At 41.9% G+C, this 26,923-nt stretch overlaps 4 protein-coding genes across 4 annotated transcripts in view; 3 read left to right on the forward strand and 1 right to left on the reverse strand.

The window, feature by feature from the left end:
• Positions 1–1,922, forward strand: part of smim14 (small integral membrane protein 14) — an 8,830-nt gene extending 6,908 nt beyond the window's left edge. The window contains exons 5-7 of the mRNA XM_030751712.1: positions 8–153; positions 560–695; positions 1,708–1,922. Of these exons, the coding sequence (XP_030607572.1) occupies positions 8–153; positions 560–695; positions 1,708–1,827 (402 nt within the window). The 3' untranslated portion in view covers positions 1,828–1,922. The remainder of the gene's footprint in view (positions 1–7; positions 154–559; positions 696–1,707) is intronic.
• A 4,379-nt stretch (positions 1,923–6,301) lies between these two features.
• ugdh (UDP-glucose 6-dehydrogenase) lies at positions 6,302–13,422 on the forward strand. The gene is made up of 12 exons (XM_030735060.1): positions 6,302–6,513; positions 7,623–7,784; positions 8,242–8,343; positions 8,651–8,851; positions 8,928–9,125; positions 10,031–10,178; positions 10,294–10,388; positions 10,493–10,623; positions 11,219–11,358; positions 12,480–12,571; positions 12,681–12,791; positions 12,919–13,422. Exons 2-12 carry the CDS (start codon positions 7,623–7,625, stop codon positions 13,027–13,029), a joined length of 1,491 nt encoding a protein of 496 aa, XP_030590920.1. The 5' UTR covers positions 6,302–6,513; the 3' UTR covers positions 13,030–13,422.
• Positions 13,423–14,159: 737 nt separating this feature from the next.
• lias (lipoic acid synthetase) lies at positions 14,160–20,290 on the reverse strand. The gene is made up of 11 exons (XM_030735074.1): positions 20,155–20,290; positions 19,710–19,885; positions 19,059–19,152; positions 16,931–17,011; positions 16,472–16,628; positions 15,891–15,948; positions 15,673–15,801; positions 15,246–15,391; positions 15,083–15,153; positions 14,879–14,990; positions 14,160–14,260 (listed from the first exon to the last, which is right to left on the reverse strand). The coding sequence occupies exons 1-11, from the start codon at positions 20,236–20,238 to the stop codon at positions 14,199–14,201; spliced, it is 1,170 nt and encodes a 389-aa protein (XP_030590934.1). The 5' UTR covers positions 20,239–20,290; the 3' UTR covers positions 14,160–14,198.
• Positions 20,291–20,913: 623 nt separating this feature from the next.
• On the forward strand, positions 20,914–25,520 carry rpl9 (ribosomal protein L9). The gene is made up of 8 exons (XM_030730510.1): positions 20,914–20,975; positions 21,512–21,558; positions 21,642–21,757; positions 22,270–22,365; positions 22,551–22,683; positions 23,414–23,494; positions 24,765–24,892; positions 25,383–25,520. The coding sequence occupies exons 2-7, from the start codon at positions 21,513–21,515 to the stop codon at positions 24,869–24,871; spliced, it is 579 nt and encodes a 192-aa protein (XP_030586370.1). The 5' UTR covers positions 20,914–20,975; position 21,512; the 3' UTR covers positions 24,872–24,892; positions 25,383–25,520.
• The last annotated feature ends 1,403 nt before the right edge of the window (positions 25,521–26,923 follow it).

Below are 26,923 nucleotides of genomic sequence, written 5' to 3' on the forward strand. Positions count from 1 at the left end.
ATTAAAGGTGTTTGAGAAATGGAAACATGAGCATGATCATCTACTCAAAGAGAAGTACAGGAAACAAAGGGAGGCTGAAAATAAACTGAAGCTGACAGAACAAGAGCAGGAGGAAGAAAGAAAGAAAGACAGCAGATCTGCCTTTTCTAACTGGTGAGTGGAAATCATCCATTATTGATTTGTCATGTTTGTTTAAATGTGGTGAAATGTGATGTCTCTTACTTTTAAGGCACTGAGAATGCAGTGTTTTGCCGTGAGGTCTGAACAACAGATCCGGAAGATGATTGAGCTTTGCACATTAATACTCTTTAGTGGTAGGGATGAATAGACTGTGCATAGATGTTTTACATACATGTAAAAGCTGTAATATTTGTAGGTCACACCAAACTCTGTGTTTGAAAAATATCAACCACTAGATGGCAGTCAAAGCGAGATCTTCATCCACTATTTCCTTCTCAAAAAGCACTCAGCAGAGACATCTAATACAGTTTTTTTGATTAAATTAAATTAATTAATTAAATTTTTTTTTTTTTTTTTTACAATTTTCTTAACACTTAAGGTGTGAAAAGAAGAAAGATGTTCTCCATGAAAAACTCACGTCAGAGCGCAGAGAACTCAAAAATAAAGCAGAGGAGGAGAAATACATCAAGGAAGAAAGAGATAAAATGGCCTTAGAGACGTATGAAAACTGGGTGGTAAGTAGAAGGATTAACGATTATTAATGGCATCAGAGGTGTCGCTGCTTGTTGAGACAGATGGTCTCTCACTTAGCAGTCACCACCAGTCTGTAAGTGTGAACTCTTCACTTGTGACTTCCTATGGTAACGACAGTTTTCACTGCTCAGGAGGAAAAATCCGAGCATTAGACCAACTGTTTCAGTGCATTTTTGAGGTACTGTTATTTAGAGCCAGTTTTCAATTGTATCTTTAGGTTCTTTTAGGTTAGCAGCCTGTCACAAAAACACATCATTTGTTCCCATTTCTTTAGTTGAATCTATGCAAAATGCCAAAGATGACACAGTTTGACAACAAAAAGCTGATTGCCAAAGAGGTTTTTAACTTGGCTTGGTGTCCAGTGTGTCCAGCATGTAATCATAAAGATGGTCATACCAAATACTGACTTTCAAGGTCGTTAGAACGGTGCAAACTGTTTTCTCCTTAGAAACTGTATTTCCATGCATGTTTGCATGTTTCGATAAATTGCTACATTTATTTCCCCCTTTCATCGCAAAATATAAAGAAATGAGGAGTGACTCAAGACTTTAGCTCAGTACTGTATATCCGGACTCATTTCTTCTTTGAGTAATCATTTCCTGACCTCAGAGTTTTATGTTGTGTTGCCTTGGATACGTGTGACTCGCAGTGCAGTAACTTTCTCCATCTCCAGCAGCTTTAAGAGCAAGACACAGTCATGAAACTTTACAGGTGTAGTTGAGATCATAATGGGAGTGATCTTTGACTCTGAGCTTCATTTTGTCAGCCTGAAGTCCATCTCCCACCTCCTCAGTGGCCAGACTGAGGAGGTGTGTGGGGGGGTGTGGGTGTCTCCAAACTTTTGACTGGTACTTTTGACTGGTACTGTATTTATAGCTGCTTGTATAAAGCATTTTTATAGGTTCACAAATTGAGTAATCTTAAATATAGACGTGATCTGGGGAGTCATTGTTCTTGTGGCTGGTGTCACAAGTTTGTTTTTTTTTTCTTCAGGCAAGAAAAGATCTTGAGCAGAAGAGGCGGAAAGAAGAGAGACGAATACAAGCGATACTTGGAGATAGTCCACCTCCACCGTGGAGCCCCCCAAATAAAACCATACCTTTTCGAAGATGACAAATAAAATGTAGCATAACACCCGTATCATATCTGATGGTGCTATGTTATATGCTTTTATTTAAATTGCAAGTTTTGTCCTGTATGAGAATGACAGCTGTTGAATTTTCTATTTTTTATCTGATTTTGTTTTAGCCAGCAGCTCTACTTGTACGTTTATATTTTTATATGTTTTATAAATCAAATGTTTGAAAAATTGGGTAAAAAAAAAAATCATGTGATTCTTGGAATATGTCAAAGATAAATGCATGTGATCGTTTATATAAACATGGGTACACTTTAGTACATTATCCATCAGAATGTATTAACAATTTGTCAGCTACAGTTAAGTTTATAACTGGAGAAAGTTTGTGTATTTTTGCCTCTGTACACCACCACAGCAGATTTTGAAGTGCCGACTTTCAGCTTTAATTCGAGGGGTTTAGGGAATTACGGCCATTTTTATACATGGACCCCCATTTTCAGAGGCTCAAATGTAATTGGACAATTAACTGACAAGCAGTTTCATCTCCAGGTGTGCCCTGTATCCTTGTCATTTTATGATAAATTTGGTAGATAAAAGATCAAGAGTTGATTCCAGGTACTATTTGGTATCTGTTAGTGCAAGAGAGGGAGGCCATCAGTTGGCTTATCTTGTTTGTTCAGCCTATTCCAAAAACCTTAGGAGTGGCCAAGTCAACAATGGTGCATTTTTAAAAATAATGAATGCACTGGGCAGTTCAGCAACACTAAAAGGCCTGAAAGACCACAGAAGACAACTAAAGTGGATAATGACATAATTATAAACATTAAAAAAAGACAACTTCACAACATCTAACCAAATAAAGAAGACTCGGGGAATTAGGCATGTCATTGTCAAGGTCTACAATGAAGATACGCCTTCATGAATGGAAATACAGAGGGTTTACAGTGATGGGAAGAGAAAAGTGTGGAGGAGTGAAGCAGCTCATAATCCAACACATACCACATCATAGATAAAGCTTACAGTTAGGGCTGGATTAGGTGACTCTGAACCATCCCTTAGTTATGCTGCTATAGGCCTAGGCTGCTGGGGGGTTCCCATGATGCACTGAGTTTCTTTTCATTCACCTATTTTTACTGTTTATACACCACGCCGCATTTAATCAGTTATTGTTAATCTCTGGCTCTCTTCCACAGCATGTCTTTTGTCCTGTCTCTCTCTCCTCATCTAATCAGTCGCAGCAGATGACTGACCCTCCCTGAGCCTGGTTCTGCCCGAGGTTTCTTCCTGTTAAAAGGGAGTTTTTCTTTCCCGCTGTCACCAAGTGCTTGCTCATAGGGGGTCGTCTTGACTGTTGGGCTTTCTCTGTAATTATTGTAGGGTCTTTACCTTATAGTATAATGCACATTGAGGTGACTCTTTGTTGTGATTTGGCACTATATAGATAAAACTGAATAAAAATATGAAAACATAATGGAGGCAGTGTTACGGCATGGGCATGTATGGCTGCCAGTGGAACCAGCTCACTAGTGTTTATTGAGCATGTGACTGCTGATAGAAGCAGCAGGATGAACTCTGAAGTGCACAGGGGTATACTCAGATACAGATATGCTCAGATTCAGCCAAATGCTGCAAAACTCATCAGACAGCACTTCACAGAGCAAATAGATGATGATGCAATACAGTAACCCAATAATTTCTCAAGGCAAAGAAATGAGATACTATTCAATGGCCAAGTCAGTCACCTGATCACAACCCAATAGAGCATGTTTTCAGTTACTGAAGACAAAACCGAAAACAGAGACCCACAAACAAGCAGCAACTGAAGGTGGCATCAGTAGTCTGGCAGAGCATCTCAAGGGAGGTAACAGGCATAAAATAGCATTTTTGCAACAAGGTGATTCCCAAAACAGAATTTGGCGTATCTTATAGAGACAGTGTGTCTTTAAAAAATCTAGGAAACTAGACAAGTTGAGGACAGAAGAAGAAGTGGCAAGCCTAAAATACTATCTACAGCAGATGAACAGTATCTGAAAGTCATGTCCTTAAGAAACAGGAAAAATACAGCAAAGACCTCACACTGGACCAGAGAGATGCACATGGACGCTCAGTTGATCCTTCTACTGTTCACTGAAGCCTCATCAGAAATGGTCTCAGATGAAGGGTGCTATCAAGAAGCCATTCTTAGGAAAAGGAAACAGAAAAGGCTGAGGTATTTGAAATGTTTGGTTCAAATTGTCATCAACGTGTATGGATGATGTCAGCAGAGAGCTATCCAGCCATATGTACAGTATATATGTATTGTGCATATCTACAGTTCTTCTTAGATCTTCACTAAGTTCCTTGGAGTTCTGAATAATGGTCAGTTCAATAAATTCTGTCTAACAAATCGTTCAATGCTGGCAAAGAGAAACTAGAAGTTTTATTCAATGATAATCACTAACTTTGTCAAGTTAAAAGGAGAACTGTCAACAGCATATTATTAAAATATTTAAGTGATTGTATGTATATATTTGAGCATGTATGTATATTTTTGACTCAATAAATTCCAACTTGTGCATCCAATTCTTGCTGTTAAAGTAATTAAAAATTTTGTACAATCATTCCACCCTGGAAAAAGAACAGTTCAAAGAAATAATTAAAGCCGCAAGCGGCGTTAAAGGCCCTCGCCGCCTGCGCGCCCGCCAAACCCCGCGCGAACCCCCTGTGAGCCCCCGCGAACCCCCAGCAAGTCACCTACAAGCTCCGCAAACCCCCACCGAGCCACATGCAAGCCTCACAAACCCCCAGCGACCCGCTTCTTCTGCCGAATGTAAAACCCGAGGTTGAGCTGTTACGGCATGTGTTTCCAGTAGGTGGCGCTGCAACTGGCATTCAATAATGTCATGCGCATGTGTTCAGGAGTGAGTCCTTATCACACTTGTGAAGTTTGGACAATGAGTGTTTAAATTAGAGCAACTTCCTGTTTCCACTAGGTGGCGCTGTCACTGTCATTCAGTTTCACCTGGATGCGTGCAGGGGTGGGTCCTTATCACACTTGTGAAGTTTGGTGCAGATTGGACAATGAGTGTTTGAATTAGAGCAACTTCCTGTTTCCACTAGGGGCGCTATAGCTGCATTCAATCATGTCATGTGTATGTGTTCAGGACTGTGTACTTATCACACTTGTGAAGTTTGAGGGTAATCGGACAAATATATGAGAATGAGAGGCAATCGAAATGTCATGGCGAAGGATCGAAGCTCGCCATGGCGCCAGGGCCACGCCCCCTGCAGTGTAACATCATCATGGGCTTTACTGGAAATGTTTGTGGTCAATGTACAGATCAAAAGACGTGAATAAAGTGTGTCATGCAGAAATGTTCATTTTTCCATTGAAAATGAATGGGGGATTGGGGGCGTGGTTACGGGGGCGGGGTGCAAAATGAGGCATGGGTGTGATTGACTTTTTTGATCAGGCTCATATACAGAATGTGTAAACCAAATTTCATAATTGTAGGAGTAACTAAAATTTTGGAGCTCCATGTAAATTTTATTTTGATTATGTAGGGGGCGCTATTGCAGGAATTGCCATTGTTTCTTCATTTATGGATACAGGGTGGGACACTACATAAGTTATTAAAGTTTGGGAAGAATCGGGCAAAGCATGCACGAGTGATGACAGAAAAGGTGAGTGTAAAAAAGGCTAAAACGAAGGCCAAGTTCAGCGCCCCCTTGTGAAAACACCGTTTAATATTCTACAAAACCATGAATATCTCTTGATGCCCTGCTTGTGTAGATTATGCTGAGCGATTTTGGTGACTGTAGGTATAACGCCCTAGGAGGAGATGATTAAAATACGAGGTGTGCATAATCGCTGACTTGGCAGAGGGCAAAGTTCAGGCCAAGATGGCTGACTTCCTGTTTGTTGTGGGGGGGTGGTCCAAGAGCATTTTTTGCTTGTCTTGGTATGATCTGTGTGTGACGCGAATTTCGTGGTTCTACGACAAAGTTGATCGTGGCCTCTCCCATAGAGGGCCGAAAACTGAAATTTCCGGGTGGCGCCGTGGAGCCCCCTCTTACGTTGTTCTTGGCGACATTAAAAAAATGAATTTTTCACCAGACCTGACCTCTGTAGCGAAAATGGTGAGTTTTCGTATATGTTCAGGGGGTCAAATTTGAGGCGATAGACGGAGAAAGAAAAAGAAGAATTAGAAAAATAATAATGAAGAATGCTAACAAAAACAATTATGCGCTTTTCCAGTCACCTTCAAATATACCTTTTCGGAAACGTCTCGACCTGGCGCACGTCCCCATGAGGTCCGGGGTCACTTGCGACCGCGTCCCATGCGACCGCCCCCATTTTTGCACCGCCCCCCCCTTACAATCACAATAGGCTCCTCGCCGACCCTTCGGTTGGCTCGGGCCTAATTAAGAGCCCCCAAATTACCATGACATTCATGCTCATGATGAGTGGATGTGAACGTCTGACGCTTTTACTTTGAAAGCATGGCGCCGGAAGTTGTGTAGTCATAAATACTTGGTCATTCCAAGAAGAGCTCCAGTGTAGGTGGGGGAGCAGCATAGAAAAGTTGGCGTAAAGACTTCAGTGGTGTGATTTTAACCGTCCAGTTTGGGTTTGCCCTCGTTTGTCGTGTCTTAACTGCGAATTCGACGCACAGGGACAGGGCACATTTTTGCGGAGGAGCTAACAGTCTGCGCATTGCTGAAGTTCAGAGACTGTCGAGGTAACAAACCGTTAGCTAACCCGCTGAGAGCAAACACATTCATTCATTCTTTCTCGTGTATAGTTCGCTCTGTTAGCTTTAAAGAAGATGAGGTAAAGTAGCTTCATCATTGTCCTGTTGATGTGCGGTTACCCAAACAGTGCCACATCACCTCCTGGCAGCTAACGTGGACTAACTGAAAGGTATCAGGGATAAAGGGCTCCTTTTTCAGCTCTGCTTGACGTGGCTGAGCTTCAATAAAAGGCTCTTTATTTTCTACAAGGCTACAACGGTGCACCTGGTAGCTATCACCGAGGCACCGGGGACGAGGTGAAGTACTCCCACAGGAGGATTTTACACCGCTTCAGAGACGAAAATCTGATTATTGGAGAGGAAGCACTCCTCTTTTGTATGTAGCAGCCAATCAGCTGAGCAGAGAACATATTTTCCTGTGTGTGAACTAGTCATTATTTTAATTATTAGGTAATTTGATAATTATTTAGGAGTTTAAACTGCTTCTGATTCACTATCATCTCCAGAGAAACCGGACCTAGAAAAAAAAAACTTTAAATGCTAGAAAAAGTTTGAGATGCTGTCAAAGTAGTTGATTTTGTCATTGACTACTTGATTAATCAAATTATTCAGCTTCAGTGATGGTCTTAGCTGTGTTAATTGAATATAGCAGTGATATTAAATACCTGCTTTCCTGATAGAGAATTCTCAATTAGAGTGAATTCATGTTTAACATTGTCCAGATTTAATTGGTTTTTATTTTTAGCAAAGCTGAAATAAGTCAGATGATCAATTAATTGGTCAAATGGTAAGTAATCAAAAACTCTTATAGTTAGGCTACAGTTGAGGTAATCTTTAAGCTCATTAAATGTAAGCATTTGCTGAATTTTTCTTATTTTATCAATATAAATTGAAAAACTTTTAAACTATTTTCAGAACAAAAGAAATTCCTTGCAGGAGGTCACCATATGATCCCCTCCCCCGTTTTCTTATCTGGCAGAACTATTGATACGGACAGCAGCTATTGCCAGGCCCTGCAAGATGTACAAATCTCTTTATTTGTATGTTTACTTGATTGTTTTCCTAATTTGTATAGCTCTGTGTTGTATCCTCCACAGATGTTTCAAATAAAGAGGATCTGTTGCATCGGTGCGGGGTATGTAGGAGGCCCAACTTGCAGCGTCATTGCCCATATGTGCCCTGAGATCACAGTGACTGTTGTGGACGTCAATGAGTCCCGAATCAAAGCCTGGAATTCTGACACTCTGCCCATTTATGAGGTAATGTGCCATTATCTTTAAAAAAAAAAAAAAAAACTGAGGATAGTATGTCAGGATTAATTGTTAAAGATCTAGTAAAACTTTAACTAGCCGGAGTAGGTCATAGGCTCTTAGGAGCACTGATATGCTCAGCTGTGAGATTCATATACAGCATCTCAGAAATTCTTTAAGCTTCATTGATTAAACTGGAAAACAGTTTTGAAGGAGTAGGTGTAACCAGGCAACAGTTCCAGGACACATTTTTGTAAAACATTGCTCCACCTCATGGACCAAATGAAACCTAAATTAGTTCCAGACTATGTTGCAACTTCTCTACGTCAACCCGGACCACAGTGTATTACATCATCATGAGTAGTTTAAGGGCTGTCGGTGGTCATTGTGAGCTTGCGTTACACTCGTCACGTTTTCTTTTTCTTTTCCTATTACTAACGCAGCCTCCCACTTCCTTCCATTTCAGCCCGGACTGAAAGAGGTGGTTGAATCATGCCGAGGGAGAAACTTGTTTTTTTCCACAGACATAGACTCAGCCATCAGAGACGCCGACCTGGTCTTTATCTCAGTGAGTCCATCCGTTTGCACTGCACACGCACAGTATTAGAGCCTGACCGACCGATACTGGATTTTCAGTGGTGATGTGTAACAGCTGTGATGTGTAACATCTTTGTAATTACACTATTTCTAAATTCCCCCAGCATCATTTTCTGTATTCAGTTTTCATATTGGTGCTAATATATACATCAGTATACATATACCTCTGGCAGGCTGATAATGATTGATCAAAATATTGTTTGGGCTCTACACCCCACACCATTTTTGTCTGTTTAGCCAGCTAAAGTAATAAAACCCACCTTGCGCTCCTTCGGCAGGTAAACACCCCAACAAAGACATATGGGATGGGGAAAGGTCGTGCAGCTGACCTGAAGTTCATCGAGGCGTGTGCTCGGCGGATTGTAGAGGTATCTGACGGCTACAAGATTGTCACAGAAAAGAGCACGGTCCCGGTGCGCGCCGCCGAGAGCATTAGACGGATATTTGACGCAAACACCAAACCCAGCCTCAATCTGCAAGTGCGTACCGTCACATGCGCAGAGCTCTCTGATCTCTGCCATTCTGCTCATTTCTAAAGTTGCACTGCCGCTTCAGGTGCTGTCCAACCCTGAGTTCCTGGCAGAAGGAACAGCGGTGCGGGATCTGAAGGAGCCAGACCGCGTCCTGATTGGTGGAGATGAGACGGCTGAAGGTCAAAAGGCAATCAGAGCGCTGTGTGCTGTATATGAATGCTGGGTCCCCAAGGCGCGAATCATCACCACCAACACATGGTCATCTGAGCTGTCCAAGCTGGTGAGTGAAACTCTGAGTGAGGTCCAGAACAAAGAACTGTTTCAATACATCCATCCATCCATCCATTTGCTTCCGCTTATCCTGTTCAGGGTCGCGGGGGGGCTGGAGCCTATCCCAGCTGTCATAGGGCGAGAGGCAGGGTACACCCTGAACAGGTCCCCAGCCTGTCACAAGGCCAACACAGAAAGACGAACAACCTTTCACACTCACTTTCACACTCTCATTCACACCTATGGGCAATTTAGAATAGCCAATTAACCTAACCCCAGTAAGTGCATGTCTTTGGAATGTGGGAGGAAACCGGAGTACCCACGCAAGCACGGGGAGAACATGCAAACTCCACACAGAGAGAGGGAGAGGCCTGGGCCAAGGTGGAATCGAACCCAGGCCTTCCAGATGGTATTCTAACTGTGAGGCAGCAGTGCTAACCACTGTGCCACCGTGCTGCCCTGTTTACATACATTTGATGATTATTGTAGCTATTAATTGACTGTCAAAAGGTCAGTTTTATTGGACAATATCAATTGTGTCACGATTGATATTTTTGATATTGTTTCTTTTATTAGTTCAACAGTCAATAAATACAATGAGATTTGGTTCACTATCCTGTATAACTAGAAATGCAAGTAAGATTAGTGTTAATCTATTTCCAAATGATTTTCTTGATTGATCAGTTCATTGAAGGGTATATAAAACACCAAAAAAAAAGTGTAAATTTTTGAATTTTTCTGTAATGTAAGACCAAGAAAAAGAGCCAGACTTTACACTTGAGTCAAAGAGTTAAAGTTTTTGCCTGGATATACGTATATTGTGTTTATTTAGTTGTTCATTCATTCATATACTAAAGTGATTATCACAATACTTGTCCCTATAATGGCTCTAAATGAGTCTTCCTGCATGTGCAGGCAGCCAATGCATTCCTGGCACAGCGAATCAGCAGCATCAACAGCATCAGTGCTCTGTGCGAGGCCACCGGAGCCGACGTGGAGGAGGTGGCCAAGGCGATTGGTATGGACCAGAGAATAGGCAACAAGTTCCTTAAAGCCAGCGTAGGTAAGAGGTGTATGTGTGTGTTGTTTGTTTTTTTGTTTGTTTGTTTTAAAACATCAGTTAAACACATACAAATGTTTGCCATTCATCTCTTTGCTGCCTCTGACACCTCGTCCAGGTTTCGGAGGGAGCTGTTTCCAGAAGGATGTGTTGAACCTGGTGTATCTGTGCGAGGCCCTCAACCTGCCTGAGGTGGCTTCCTATTGGCAGCAGGTGCGAACAATGCAGCATGGCACCTCCATTTTAATTTTTTGTTTTAAAATGGGTCTGAGCTTTCTACATTCACCTTGTTCTCATTTGCTGGTTATTTATTTTAGGTGATTGACATGAATGAGTACCAAAGACGGCGGTTTGCCTGCAGGATCATTGATTGTCTCTTCAACACTGTCACTGGCAAAAAGATTGCTCTGCTGGGCTTTTCCTTCAAAAAGGACACTGGTGACACGAGGTTTGTCTCCTATTATTTTAGTTTTTGCCTCTTACGGTTCTGTTGAAACAGCTTTGTTAAGCATTTGTTAATGATAAACCTCACATTGTATGAAAAATCCATGAGCCCATTTAAAACCCTCGGTTTGTACACACAACATGCAGAGTCACTGCTGATCGCTTACATGTAGACCTGCCAACACCTGTGAACTATAACCCTGATCAGAGCTGATATCTAAGCCCCTCAGTGTGCTCTTTGTACATACATAACATGCAGAGTCACTGCTGATCACTTACATGTAGACCTGCCAACACCTGTGAACTATAACCCTGATCAGAGCTGATATCTAAGCCCCTCAGTGTGCTCTTTGTACATACATAACATGCAGAGTCACTGCTGATCACTTACATGTAGACCTGCCAACACCTGTGAACTATAACCCTGATCAGAGCTGATATCTAAGCCCCTCAGTGTGCTCTTTGTACATACATAACATGCAGAGTCACTGCTGATCACTTACATGTAGCTTTTCGCCAACACCTGTGAACTATAACCCTGATTTGAGCTGATATCTAGGTGTGTGTGTGTTTTGTGTTTGTGCATTGTGGAACTCCAGGGAGTCATCCAGTATCTACATTTCTAAGTATCTGATGGATGAGGGAGCCAAGCTATTCATCTATGACCCCAAAGTTCTTAAAGAGCAAATCATCCACGACCTCTCCCAGCCCAGCATCTCCGAGGACAACCCAGAGAGAGGTGTGTGCACTTGAGCATGTTTGTGTGTTTACCAAGGTTACAGTTTCCAATGCAATACTGCAAAGATTACATTGTGTGGTTGATTTTTGTTGACCTTGTTGCAGATTACAGGGACAGTTTAAGAACACAGATTATTTGATACTCAGTCACATCTGTGTGAGAAAACTACAGAAAACACCTTTTGCTCTCTTCAGTACTCTGCTGTTAGCAGCTTAAACAAACAGATTAAATAAACTTGATTGTAATGTGATAAGTGAGCCATAGCGGTGCTGATCCTTTGTATCAACAGGGATGCTTATGCTAGGCAAACTGCATACAGGGTCAAGCTTAACATGCATACAGGACAGGTAATGATGTTATCAAACTCTACAAAAATTAAAATGACTTGATTACTAATCTGATATTAATATCAGATAATAAGGCTTAAAAATAAACCTGAATTCCAGGGCATTAATCATGAGATTTATAAATTGTGTTAACTGCTACTGTGGTGCAATAGATAAAAGTTCATATCTCCTTTTAGGCAGAATTTAAGCCAATGAAGCAAGTATATCATGTCCTTTAAGCCCGCCTACATTATGTTTGGGTGGGTGTAAAGGACATGATCAGGAGACCCTCTGATAGGACTGCAGCACATCATGTCTCAGGCGTGTAAACATCTTAAAGGTGGCCTATTTTGCTCAATTCCACCTCCTATATTTTTATTCTTGAACTCTGATTCACATTTCAAAATTATCTTTATTTGTCTTTTACTGGGCCTCGATGCAGTAAGTGTTTTGGTACCTTTCACTTGAAGCCAGCTTTCTTCTGATTGGTTGTCCCTCACAAACAGGTTTGTACAGCATGTGGGTGGGGCTGCTATGCCTGAGAGTTCTCTATTAAAGATATTCCCACATCACAAAGATCCAAGAGGGGATCTTTCAGGGGGGGCAGGAGGGGGTTGCCTTTATTAGTAGTGCAGTGAAGAGGAGACAGGAAAGCAGGGAGAGAGAGGGTGTGGAGGAAGACCTGCAGCAAAGGGCCTCGGGTCAGAGTCGAGCCTGGGCCTTGGTCGCCTGCTCAGTGTGTGAGCTAAACTGGTGCCCACTAACAGATTTGTTGGAACTGTTTTTAATTTTTAGTATCTGAGTTGGTGACTGTGACATCAGACCCTTATGAGGCTTGCCAGAGTGCTCATGCATTGGTCATCTGTACAGAGTGGGACATGTTTAAGGTCACAATTACATTTTACTACTTTTTTAAAAAATTATTATTATTAACAATTTATATTTGTGGAATCTGTGAACAAATTTTTAAGTAACTTCTCCTTAATACCACCACAGGAACTGGACTATGATAAGATTTACATGAATATGCTGAAGCCGGCCTTCATATTTGATGGTCGCAGAGTGCTGGACCACCTTCACTCTCATCTCCAGGGCCTTGGCTTCCAGGTAAGCAGACTGGGGGGCAATAAATAACACTTTAAATCCCTATTATGTATTTACCTCAAAATGAGTGTCAATGAGGCAAACATTTGGGGGACAAAAAGTCAGTTTTTTTTTTTTTTTCTGTCTGCAGATTGAGACCATCGGTAAGAAAGTGACGCCAGCACGAATCCCCTACACCCCAGCAGCCGCTGGTCCTCGCATCACTGCCGGTGAAGCGCCCACCAGCAAAGCAAAAGTCTGAAACTCATTTCTCCATCCCTCGACATGCAACACATTTTTCTTTTTGGTTCAGTGTTTTATTTGGGTTCCAGCCCTCTTTTGTTGGTGCACACCTGATGAACAGTGTGTGGGGGTTGGATGAGAGGAGTGTTAATGTCCTTTTCTTAATGAAACCATTCCATAAACAGTTAATTTTATACATTTATATGTAAGATATGCTGTTGCCTGCTTGTTGGACTGATTTTAAATGAACACTATCAGCCTAAGTCTTATATTTACTGTAAAATCAAGTAATGTTCTAAATCACAATTTTATACTGTATTTTTTTATAAATCTACTGTATGTCAGTCAGTCTGTCTTCAGTATTTGTGGCTGTTTACTCAGAAGGGCCAATGCAATAAATCAAGTAAATTCATGTTTCATTTGTCTTTGTTTTTTAATTTTTCTTACATTTATTTGAAACAAATACGCAAAGGTGAACAGAAGACTTTCAGTTCTTTAAATAAAAATGTACATTTGAACCGATCAGTGTGCAAAACATCTGTCTTGTCCAGGTGTGAAATTTAAAATTCATTATACTAGAAAAAACTGCAGTTTCCTCCAAACTAGCTCAGCAGATACAGATGTAGCAAAAAACCAAAACCATTTACCTGCTGGGAGCCTAATTTGGCCTTGCTTTGTATCACAAGACTGATCAAAATCATCCTGCTTCATTAAATCAGTTCTGAAGAAGCAGACATCAAAGTGCTCATGAACAGAGCCTGCTGCTGAAAGGTCAGTCCCCCCCCCGAAAAAAGCCCAAAGTCCACTGAGAGGACGGATGTGATGGCAGATGTGATTTAGGAGCCCCTGAGGAGAGGAAGCAAATTACAGCCTCTGCCCACACCAGCTGGAAGAGTGGATACGGTGTACACTGAGGTTATCCAACATGTCTGCAGGCTTCTTTCTTCTTTGATCTCTTTAAAATGCAGCCCTCTGGCTGGTTCTCAGGGAGGACAGAACAGAAGTAACAGCCCTATACTTACACGTCTGTTAATGTTACTTCTGCAGATTTATTTAATGCCTCCCACTGACCTTGTACTAATAAATGTTTTTCCTACATGTAGTTTAAATCAGTGCATTATTTTACAGTTGGATGAAGCCTAGTTTTACACTGTGCATGTAGGGCTGAGATGAAAAGCGGCAGGCTTCTCATTCTTCTGCAGTGACTTCTGCTTTTCTCTTCTTCAGTAGATTCTTTAAAAAGAACTCTCCTGTAAAGACAAAACAAGAAATGCACTGAATCAATCAATCCAGCTGTTTTCTGCCTCTTGTCTGGTGTCCCGGTCCCGGGGGCAGCAGTCTAAGCAGAGATACCCACAACTCCTTCCCCCCAGCCACTTACTCCAGCTTCCAGCTCGCATTCCCAAGGCAACCGAGAGTTAATCTCCAGTCTGTCGTGGGTCTGCCCCGGGGTCTCCTCCCAGTAGGACAGGCTAAAAACACATCTAGGAAGCATCCTAGGTGAGACCAATCCAGAACACCTAAACTGGCTCTTGTCAATGTGGAGGAGTAGCAGCTTGAGATCAAGTGCTTTCCAAATGACTAATATCTCTAAGGGAGATGCCAGCCAACCTCAAGAAGCTGATTTCCACCACTTGAATTGATCTAATGTTTAATATATTACTCTTATTGTTGAATTTTTCACCACCTTCATTTTATTATTTCCAGCTCAGTTGGCTTTGGACAATCAGATGAAGATTCACACCCCTCACGAGCTCACTATCCAAAACACCACAAATACAAACTGTTTTAAAATAACAAAAACAATGCCTCAAAGAACACATTTTATATCCATGACAGTAAAGCTGCAACAGTCAGACACTTCTCACCTGCTTTGTAGGAGGATCGCACCAGCGGCCCGCTGGCTGTGTAGGTGAAGCCCATATCATTCCCAACTTTCTCCCAGTGGGAAAACCTCTCTGGAGTGACATATTCCTCCACCTAATGCACCCCCACCAAAAAAAAAAAGTCACATTAAATGTGTGGTGCAGCTGTGTCTGTAATCAGCAGGACAACAGTAAGAGTGTGTTTACCTTCAGGTGGCGTTTGGTTGGCTGCATGTACTGACCGAATGTTAGACAGTCCACTGCTGCCTCTCGCAGCTCTGTAACGTCATTGTGAGAGCACGGTCAGAAAATTGCTGGTGTTTGTTTGATTTTTGATGTGCGTCTGTGCGAGACTGCAGACTCTACACACCTGTCATAGTGTTGATGATCTGCTGGTCGGTCTCTCCGAGCCCCAGCATGATGGAAGTCTTAGTGAGCACCGTGGGTTTGACCTTTTTCACGTGCTTCAGGACACTCAGAGACTGGTCAAAGTTTGCTCTGGGGTCACGTACATGCCTGAAAAAACAGGACACACAGAGATCCCCGTGCATCTGAGAAATATCTCTGCTGCACCACCTGCTGGTCAAAGTGTGTTACTGATGTGTAACAACATATTTTTATAAATTTTAACTTTGCTTTACAAGGATGGTTAGTGTGTGTTTATGACCATGAAACAAAGATTTTTAATGACAAAACCAGAAATTAGATGCTTCACTTCTGACTTTGAGAATTTATAGTCCTATAAAATGAAGATCATGCATGACCAGCTGGTAAAACACAGGAGCAGGACTCAGTACCTTTGCAGCTCACGCACCGTTTCCACATTGTGGGCATACACATCTAATCCCGACAGGGCAACCTTCTCCACCGCCGCTAGGTCTCCACGGAAATCAGGAGTCAGACATTCAACCAGGATCTGAGAATTTCTAGCAGAAAATAACCAAAGTTTATTTTACAAAAGGCATTCAGATAAAAACACACACAAAACATTCAAAGAGGACTGAGCGGAGTTCACCTTTCCTTCAGGTTAGAAACAGTCTTAGCGAAGTGCTCCGCTCCGCCATCAGCAATATCTGCAAAGAACGAAAAAAATAAGTCTTATTAGAACAGATAATATTTTGAAAAGGTGCTCGTAGAGTTTCTTTAATTTTTGCACATTAATGTTTTTTGTAAACTGGGAAAAAAAGAAACAAAAACAAACCAACAACTTCTATAAAACACTGTGAAATTCACGACAGTTTTGGGGAACGGTTCCGTTTGTTCCGAAGAATTATGCGGCGTGTCGAGCTTACGCTGTGATACTTATTTACTGAAACAATCATTTTGCGTGAGTTCAGACAGGAAGGACTTTAATGATAATAGCCTCTTTGACCAAAAAAAGACTAAATAAATGCTGAAATTTTTAAATAATCAATACATCTTGAACATTATTTGTTTAGAATACCATTCTGGGTAAGATACAAAAAGATGGATGGATGAATCTGTGTTTACTGTAATGCCCTTGATCGTCATCACTCATGTAATTCTTGCATGATGCTGTAATGCTGTACAACAGAAGATACACAGAGCCAAAACACCATGACAGGAATCCAGTACCGTCTCTGTCAACCGAGGTGAGGACCACGTAGTCCAGCCCCCAGGCGACGATGGCTTTGGCTGTGTTGTACGGCTCGTCGGGGTCCAGAGGCGGAGGCTGACGGGCCGTCTTTACTGAGCAGAATCTGCACCCACGGGTGCACGTGTCTCCCATCAGCTACACACAGAGAGAACGTGAGAATGTTCTTTATCTCACTAGAATGCAACAGATAATCCTTACACATGCAAAACACTGACAAAGCAGCACCAGTTAGAGGTTCATTAAAAGAACAGATGATGAATTTTACACATCTGTGCCCAATCAATAAATAACTATGAGATTGATCTCTGTGCTTTACCGGAGACACTAGTTTGGTCGCACAGGTAAACACATTCTAGACAAACAGAGATCAGCGTGCTTCTTTTCCTTCCTCTAAAACTAGAAGTAAATTCAGTTCCATAACAGCAGCAGAGCCTCACCATGATGGTGGCCGTGGCCGTGGCGTACTCTCCTCCTCCCCAACATTCCCCGATGTTCGGACACCTGGCCTCCTCACACACCTGCGGAAACACACAGACATCATCTATAAATAGTCACAACTCACAAATCACAACCAAGGTTATTACCGTTAACTAAAACTAAACTAAAAACTAAAGCTAGATATGGAAAAACATTTGTGAATAAAAATAAAAACTAAACCTTTAAAAAAAAACAAAATGATTCTGTGAACTTGGAAAACTAGCCAAGAAGTTCTGTTTACATTGCGATATCTATAATGATTTTGCTAAATCTTGCTTCTAAAATTTGCCATAAATACAATAATGAATAAAAAGACTAAAAAGAACAAAAAGTCACAATGAAATAAAATATACACTAATAACAAAAAACAAACCTATAGTAACTGTTAAAAACAACAGTCCCCTCAAAGCACTTTATATTATAAGGTAAAGACACTACATGTTAGAAAGACCCCCCTTTAAACAGGCACTTGGCAACAGCAGGAAGGAAAAACTCCCTTTTAACAGGAAGAAACCAGCAGAACCAGGCTCAGGGAGGGGCAGACGTCTGCCATGACCAGCTGGGGGTGAGGGAGAGAGACAGCAAAGACACATTAAAGGAGAAAGAGCTAGAATTTAATAATTATTAGTGATTAAATGCAGAGTGGTGTATAAACATAGAGTGAAAAGAGAAGAGTGAAGAAGAAATATTCAGTGCATCATGGGAAGCCCCCAGCAGCCGAGGCCTATTGCAGCGTAACTAAGGGATGGTCCAGGGTCACCTGATCCAGCTCTAACTATAATCTTTATCAAAAAGGAAAGTTTTAAGCCTAATCTTAAAAATAGAGGCGGGGGGGGGGGGGGGGGGGGGGGGGGTGTGTCTCTAGAGGGGCCTGAAAGCTGATGGTTCTGCACTCTGTGAGGATAAAGATGTATAAATGCACACAAACTGCCACACCTTTCATGTCTGGAGGTAATAAAGTTTTAAAGACTGTTTAAGATAAAATGTGAGATGGAAATACACACCAAAAGTGAAAATTCACTAGTAAATGTTATTTCTCAAATTATTTGTCCTCCAACTTGCATCTTTTGTACAATAACATGCAGGCCAGCTAGCACATCTTTCTTCCTTGTAATCAGCACCTTCAGGTTTCCAAACGGTGTATTACAAGCCTGGAGGCCAGCTGGTCCTGAGGAATGGGAGTTGTTGGTATCCTGAAGTTTATTTTTAGGCCTGAGTTAAAACCGTCATGTTAATGTATTTGTCTTATTAGCCTCCAATTACTGTAAGCCATTTTTACACAGCCCGTAAAAACACAGCCTGAAAGGCTCAGTCCAACTATGAAGTCCCTACATCGCAGTCACATTTTCTAAAATGTTTAAGACCTTTCCAGACTGAATTTAAGACAGCCGAATACTTCTGAAGATCTCATTTGGTAAATGTGTATTTAAGACTTTTAAAAAGACCTGCAGTCATCCTGCTCTAAGGCACATCTGAATGAGTCACAGATGCATCAGAGGGAGAAAAAAAAACTCCATAAAGAAATTCAATAAAAGTGCTGCATACTCTTGTCCCGACCCCTGGAGTATAGATACAAAAAATCCTTCCTGCCTCATACCTGAATTCATTTTGTTTAGATTTTTACTTATAAACCTCCTTATTGTAGATTTTTACTCACTGAGCTCTTTTATATTTCTTGCTTTTGTGTAATTTAAACTATTGAGCAATTTTGACATATTACAATGTTGTTGTTTTTTTTTTTTAACTGAGCTATTCCACTGTATTTAAACTTTTTTATAGGCTTTGTTTAATGTTTTGGCTGCTGTTACACTGGAAACTTCAAACTTTCAAACTTCTTTCTTATCTTTTTAAATTAAAATTTTTCAGCCCATCTGCTGAAGGTTGAACAGTCAAAAATGTAGCAAATGCAGTAACCGAGACAGTGTGTTTGACGAGCTGATAAAATGCAATATTTTGATAAGTATTCGGCAGCGTGAAGGTGAATCAGCTGAGGCCCTCAAAGGTCACATCAGTTACATCTCAAGCATTCATACATCGATGATCTTAAAGCAGCTGGGCTACCTGACAACTTACACGCGTAAAACTTACCGTGTGAAGGTTGAGCTCTCTCAGCGTGTTCTTCAGCCTGTTGTAGTTCTTTCCAATGGGGATCTCAGTCTTCAACCACGGAGGAAGCCGCAGCCTGACAGGAACAGCAGCAGAGTCAGTCACTCGACACGTGACAGTGCTCTCATTTCTAAGTGTCTGTGTTTAAGCACTGCACATTTGTGTTCACCAGCAAGCACTCCAACACCAAATGCGTATAAAAAAACGTTTACTGATAATCAAGCAACGAGCTGAGCCAGAGGCTGCAGTTTGGGGAAGACTTCATCGAGGATCAGTAGCAGCTCTGGAATCTGTTTATAAACCTCTGGATGGTATATATATATAATGCCTTGCTTTTACTGCAGCTTTCACAGCATTACTTTCAGCAGTGTTTGTAATGAGATTGTGGAGAGGCTCTGCTTCTGTTTATGTGCATTAACTGTGTTACTCTGACACAGAATAAATGTGTAGACCATGATTTCTGCAGTAAGTGCTATTCAACCTGTAAAAATAAACCAGCAGCTGCTACACGTGGAATACAAACTCCTTATTTTTGTCAGTGATCATCTTAACAGAGACTCAAGCCCAAACCCCTAACCTGCAGCTGTGCCCCCTCCCAAACATAGCAGGTTAGATCCAGCACTGAAGCCTCACCTCTCTCCCTTCTGCCTCTTCAGGCTGCCTTTGTACTCAGCCCACTTGCTTTTCTCCGATAATTCCCCCGAAATAAAGTCTTGCAGGTCGGGTCCGTCGTCACTGAGCAGCTCCCTCTTTCTGTCAGCTCCCTCCGGGGTGGATCTGGGTGCAGTTGATAAGCAGCTGGTGTAAACCTGCCGAGCACCACTGACAGTTAGTTCAGAGGCTTCTCTTTGTTTCTACACGCGGTAATTCACGCTGACACGGTGGTCACGAGTCCGGCGAATAAACCACACATACGGTTAGACACATGCAATCTACCAGTGGCATCACAGCTGAGGTGAAAACAGACCCTTGCTGAGGGAACTTCCGAGGCCCGCGGCCGGGTCTGACCACCAGCTGAAGCCGTTAGTAAACTACCCGAACCAGAGTCTGTTAGATGGATGTGAATTTAAATACTCACGTGTGGGACACATCTGGGAGTCAGCCATAGATGGTTTGTGGAGAAACGACCCGCTACGTAACAACTTTGCTTGAGTAGCGCCATGACTTTGGCTAGTGGGTGGTTAGCATTGGGAAAGCACCTCGGCGAACGATTACTTTGGTCTGGTCCTTCACGTAACGCGGACAGAATTTGGAACTAGAGCACTCTCGGATAATTTCGGAATGGAATGTTTTTTTTCCCTGAAGATAATGGGGGTACAGATATTTTTTTTTTTAAATAAAGACTAAGCTAACTGGAACATCGCAACACCAAAAGTTGCTAAAAAAACAAAAACATTAAGCAATAGATGGACTAAAGGATAGGCATTGATAATGATTGTTGCGAAGGGATTCCCATAAAAACATGTTTAACCAATTAAATTGGATACAAATTGAGTGACATTACTTAATATTATACAATACTCAAGTAAGCGAAATCGCCCATCAGTTATAATTCTGAAATTCCTTTACGCCTAATTGCCGAGGAAGGCGGCTCTGTCAGTGCTGCGTGCAGTCTGTATGATGGTACTCAAACGCAGCAGAACGAAATAGAATGACATTTGTGTTAAAGGAAGGCAGTAAATTAGCTCCTCCTTGTTTTTAGGTATACATTTTATTTTATTTTATTTTTACAGCTTAAGTGGTTTGTTACACCTCTATCCTCATCTTTCCCCACGCAAACTTCCCAAATATTCTATCAGTGTATCCCTCGGGTCTTCGATCGTCTGGTAATGTCTGGTGGCGGCACGTACAATTGCGTGGTGACGTCCTTCTTTCCTCCTTTCCTCTGCTACCGGCGAGGTGAGGATACCCGAGAAATGGGTTCCTAGCTTTCATCTAACTACATCTGTGTCTCTTAAGCGTAATTTTCTCTAAGTTTTAAGCCATCAGGCGCTGAACCTGTTGTGATTTTCATCATAAGCTGTATTTGTAGTCTACTTTAGGTCTGTCGGGATATATGATGTTAGTTTTAAGCAGGTTTGCTCTCGAAGGCCTGGCGCTGTGTTCGCGCTGAGGCCCGCAGTGGGTTTAACAGCGTGCTATTAAACATAGTGTTTGTCCGGCTTCAGGAGCCATTTAACATCTTCTAACATTTGACTGTGTCAGTAACTCATAAGGGAACTGATCTGGGCTTACAGGCTGTCTCGTTACCGATTGCTGTTATTAGCATTGTAGCTAAAGCTGATTGACCGGGTGCGGTGTGGCTGCGTCTCACAGTCCAAACTTTAGTCAACAATCATCACACAGCTGCTGAAAGCGCAGATACGAGCGGATCAGAGCTATAACTCACAAACTTAAAACACAGAGTTTAAAACACGCATTTTGTCTCTTCGCAGAATGAAGACCATTCTCAGCAGCCAGACTGTCGACCTCCCCGACAATGGTAAGAAGCAGTTCTCCACAGAGACCTGTGTTATGACCTGTTTCAAGTGTGGTTTCTTACCTTTTTCTCTCTCTGTGTGGCAGTCGAGGTGAGGCTAAAGGGCCGAACAGTGACCGTCAAAGGCCCCCGTGGCAGGCTCACCAGGGAGTTCAACCACATCAACCTGGAGCTCAGCCTGCTGGGCAAGAAACAGAAGAAGGTATGAAAGGGCCAGAATGATACTCAGTTCATCCCCACGCTTTGGTCACTGTAGGGCATCACATATATTTGACATTAAGAGTGCAATGAAAATTTTACTATATAATTTCAGATTAAATAGGGGTTTCTAGTTTTTACTGCCAGGAAAGACTGAAAACTGCTCCAAACTATAACTGGACTCATTGCAGAGTTTGAAAATACCCCAATCTTGTTGACCTTCTTAAAGATTAAATTCTTATTTATTTTCTTAAGCTAGTAGTAATCCCAAAGCCAGTTTTGTGCTTCATCTAAATAGAGCACTTTAAATAGATTTCATGTTGGGATGAATGTTTTTACCTGTCAGATTTGGGCCTGTTACCCAGGGTATGGGTGTAAACGCCTCAGTTACTGCCACAAAGTGAATGTGATCATATTTGGTGGTCTGCGGGGCCAGTGTCTTGGTATGCCTGTAGGCTGATTGCTTTAACACCAGTTTTGTGGAAGTGATTTGAGCTGCTGTGCTTTCTTCCTCAGCTTCGTGTGGATAAATGGTGGGGAAACAGGAAGGAGCTGGCCACAGTCCGCACCATCTGCAGCCATGTCCAGAACATGATCAAGGGAGTCACTTTGGTGAGAGCTCCGATCTGCTTGTTTCAATTAGTTCACTTATAAACGCTGTGCCCAGCCTCAGTGATGGGGTTATGGTGTTCTGTAGTGTTAAGCTGTGTAGTTTGGGCCTGTCTATTGTTAAAGCATCCACTTTGTTTCCTTTGTCAGTCCAACTCAGTGCCTCTCCCTCTTTTGTGCGACTGCAGGGTTTCAGATACAAAATGCGTTCCGTGTACGCCCATTTCCCCATCAACGTGGTCATCCAGGAGAGCGGCACCCTGGTGGAGATCAGGAACTTCCTGGGAGAGAAGTACATTCGCCGTGTCCGAATGAGGCCTGGTGAGTCTGCGTCACATCGTGGAAATGTTTGAGAATGGCACACGTAAGATCCTAAAGTCCTCTGAGATGTGGCATAAATTTAAGCTTTGTCAGTAGAGGTGGGAAATATGGATGACTTCATAATAGATTTGCAGTTATTTAGACAAAAATTATGTGACAGAATGACTTAAGATTGAATGGACTGCAGTGAACTTGTCAATTTAGTTTTCAAAATGCCTGAAAAATGTTTAAAGGATGATAAAAATGTGTTTTCATGATCTTTGTTTCATCGATATAAACTGAGGAAGGTGCTGTCTTTGTGGAATCAGTGCAAAGATTTGTGATGCAGTCTGTGGAGTTGCACTCAGCCAGTTTACACATCCACTTCTGTCCTGTCAGATTTTAAGATCTCGAGCTTTCCTCGTTTTGGTGACGTATCTGAGGCTGCGTACACATCTCAGATTATTTGGTGTTTCTAGAGAAGCAAATGTTTCCTTTTCCTTCCTTGATCCTGTTTCAACTACAGACTGGGAACAGGATTTAAAAAAAAAAAAAAAAGTTAATTTAACTGACTGACCTGACGGTGCTTTTTAAATTCTTCTGTGTGGTGGCTGTGGGCAGATTTTAGGGTTGTCGGTTTGCTCTCAGAACCTGCCACCCACATGTTGAGGTGCCTTAAAACAAAATATTACAAACTCATCACCTGTATGTATAAATTTGTCTTTTTTTTTTCTTCTTCTTCTTCTTCCAGGCGTGCTGTGTGCAGTCTCAGCCTCACAGAAGGACGAGCTGGTCCTGGAGGGTAACGACATTGAGCTGGTGTCCAACTCTGGTACGTCTGTTTCCGGTTTCCTCTACAGCTCTCCTACATGTTAAAGAAATGATAACATTATATCCAGCTCGAGCCCAAACTCTGCTCCAGCACCGATGATGCGAGTTGTCATTATTTCATGCACAGCATTCCTGAAACTCATTCAGTGCCACCTTGAAGCTTAGTGTACATGACTGAGTAAAATATTAGGATGTCTGTTGGTGATGTGATAGAAAACTGTTGAGTCTAGACAGGTGTTGCACTTCATCTACAGACTCTACATCCAGTTGGACATCAGTCCAGCTCTTAACCCTGTTAAATCCAGTTTTTATGTCAAGTCCCTCACCTTCCTCCATGCCTGAGAATGGTTTATCCCCCTGAGCTATTAGTTTATCACATGCTGCTGATGTTGTACAGCACAAGATGAAGTTTCCACTTATCTAAAGCTCTGCTGTTCTCATTGCTGAGGTGGAGTAACGGTTCTATTGAACAAAAACTCCATCTGTCCACCTCAGTTGTGATTTTTATTTTTGCCAAGTCTGGATGTTCTCCAGAATCTGTATTTTTACAGCTCTTGTCCACATTACTGTTTGTCGTAGGACAGTGACACTTTTTTGTTGTTGTTGTTGTTTGGCTCCAGGCTCCTGCACGCAGGGCTTTCAGTTACACAGCCATGATGATAAAACAGCCATAAAAATAAAGCCCAAGCAGTGTAGTGGCTGGTCACCTGACCTTAATCCAGTCAAGCCTGTATTCACTGTATTTAATTTCCTGAAAATTAGTTTAGTTTAAAAGCAAAAAGCTGCTGCAGATGAATGTGGCTGCTGCACGGCCCTGATAGAGTTTTACAGGAAAAGACACTACTGGACTGTATTTGGAAATCAGTTAATTGCATCTTCAGGATCTGACAGAATCCCATTAAAGCTGCTTTTAGGCTCGTCTCCGTCCTCCTGGGAAACATTTTTGATAAATGCCTTTTTAATGTACCTGAGGATGAGATGGCTTTATACCTTTTGACTAGTTTTACCGTACATGTTACAACCTAAACAGTAAAATTAAATGGGAGGGGCTAAACAATGTTTATTAATTCACAGCTAGACCTGCATGTATAAGCAGGGTGGTGTGGCATCTGCAACCAGACTTGGATGACCCAGATGCTTAATAAATACATTAAAGCTGAAACTTTAACTTAATGGTGCCAAAACGGCAGCAAATCGTATGACACAGACCTTCCTGAGTCCTGTATCTCCTGTTATGTAATCAGTTTGTGATGTGCTGCTCTCTGTTCCAGCTGCTCTGATCCAGCAGGCCACAACCGTCAAAAATAAGGATATCAGAAAGTTCTTGGACGGCATTTACGTGTCTGAGAAGGGAACAGTCTTGGAACCGGAACAGTGAAAGTTACACCTGCACTCAGAGGTTAGACGATACCGTCGTCCTGTCCTGCAGGGACAGACATGTTTTCTTTCTCACTGCTGGTTGTTCCTTCTCTTTCAGATCTTTTTACCCAATGCTCGCCTGCTCTGCTCTATTAAAATGTTTGACATCAAGCTAATTGCTGGACATTTTCACACATCTGCCTCCATAAATTAATCTAGTCATAAGAAGGCAAAACTGCTCCTCACATGCAGATTAATGTGGAAAAATCTGATTAGGCTTTTATCAGTTTTGGACAGTTTTACGTTGTTAACAGCTGTAGTGGATATGAACTGTCATCCCCTGTGTGTCCTTTGTGTGGCTGCTTTTGTCTGCATGAGTGTTTACCACAGCATGCATCTTCACTCCTAAAGCTGCCCAGTCTTTTTTTGTGTGTGTGCGCATGTGAGACAGTGAAGTAACCTTTTCATTTAAACTTCCTGCTTTGTTGATCACATCTGTCCTCACACTCAGCTCCTGTGTTTGTTTATAGGGGCTCTGATTCTGCAGGCCACCACAGTCAGAAAGGAGGACATCAGGAAGTCACTGGATGTTTCCTCTACATCATCTGGATCTGGTATCTGAGCGAATTCTCTGTTAAGGCCAATAAATCTCCATTGTTTTCCACTTACTCCTGTCTCTGCTTCTCTTTATTAATGGTATTTAGTTTAGTTCAGAGTGGCTTTGAATATAAAATCTTATATTTTAATGTATTTGGAGACTTGAGCAATTTAAATATATAATTGGGTATTAGAGCAGCGCTGTTGCCTCACAGCAAGAAGGTTGTTGGTTTGAATCCACCATCTGGCCTTTCTGTGTGGGTGTTTGCAAGTTCTCCTTGTGTCTGCGTGGGTTCCCTCTGGGTACTGAGGGTTCCTCCCACAGTCCAAAGACCTGCAGTGAGTGGAGTGAGGTTAATTGGTGATTCTAGATTCTAAAATGTGAGCGAATGGTTGGTTGTCTCTCTGTTAGCCCTATGACAGACTGGTGATCTGACCAGGGTGTACCCTGCCTCTCGCTCCATGGCAGCTGGGATAGGCTCCACTGAAGAGCTTACCTGAAAAAATGCTGAGGACCAGTGATTCAGTGACAGTTGCCAGTTTATAGAGTATAACTGCCAAAATGGCAAATTTTCATTTTAAACATGTAAATGAATACAGGCTAAAAACAATTGTACTGATTAACTTTGGGCAACTGGGAACTTGATTAAAAAATTCACAAATATCACAAGACTTCCCAGATGTTTTAATGCTTTTAACATGGCAGTGCTGATGTCTCACTGTTGCACTGATTGGGATGGTTTGATGTGCCAGGTGTTGGTCTAGCATCAGGAACGTCTTCAGGAGAGCTGAGGATCAAACTGTTCAGCAGGAGAACAACCACATAAATACAAGTTCTGACTTCTTAAACAGCCATGAGTCACACTTCCTGGAAGCTTTTCATAAACTCATCTATGTTTGGTTTGTGTGAAAGTCTCAAATTTAACTGGAAGAGGCAAAATGTAAAAATAAAGGAAAAAATCCTTCATACCATTTTTTTTTTTTTTTTTTTTTTTTTTTTTTGGTTTTTACAATGTACACTGCTCAAAAAAAATAAAAATAAAGGGAACACTTAAACAACACCATATAACTCCAAATAAATCAAACTTCTGTGAAATCAAACTGTCCATTTAGGAAGAAACACTGACTGACAATTTCACATGCTGTTGTGCAAATGGAATAGACAACAGATGGAAATTATTGGCAACTAGCAAGACACACTCAATAAAGGAGTGGTTCTGCAGGTGGAGACCACAGACCACTTCTCAGTACCTATGCTTTCTGGCTGATGTTTTGGTCACTTTTGAATGTTGGTGTGCTTTCACACTCGTGGTAGCATGAGACGGACTCTACAACTCACACAAGTGGCTCAGGTAGTGCAGCTCATCCAGGATGGCACATCAATGCGAGCTGTGGCAAGAAGTTTGCTGTGTCTGTCAGTGTTGTGTCCAGAGGCTGGAGGTGCTACCGGGATACGTGTAGGAGGGCAACAACC

The sequence above is a fragment of the Archocentrus centrarchus genome, chromosome 1 (assembly GCF_007364275.1).
Source record: "Archocentrus centrarchus isolate MPI-CPG fArcCen1 chromosome 1, fArcCen1, whole genome shotgun sequence".
NCBI lineage: Eukaryota > Metazoa > Chordata > Actinopteri > Cichliformes > Cichlidae > Archocentrus > Archocentrus centrarchus.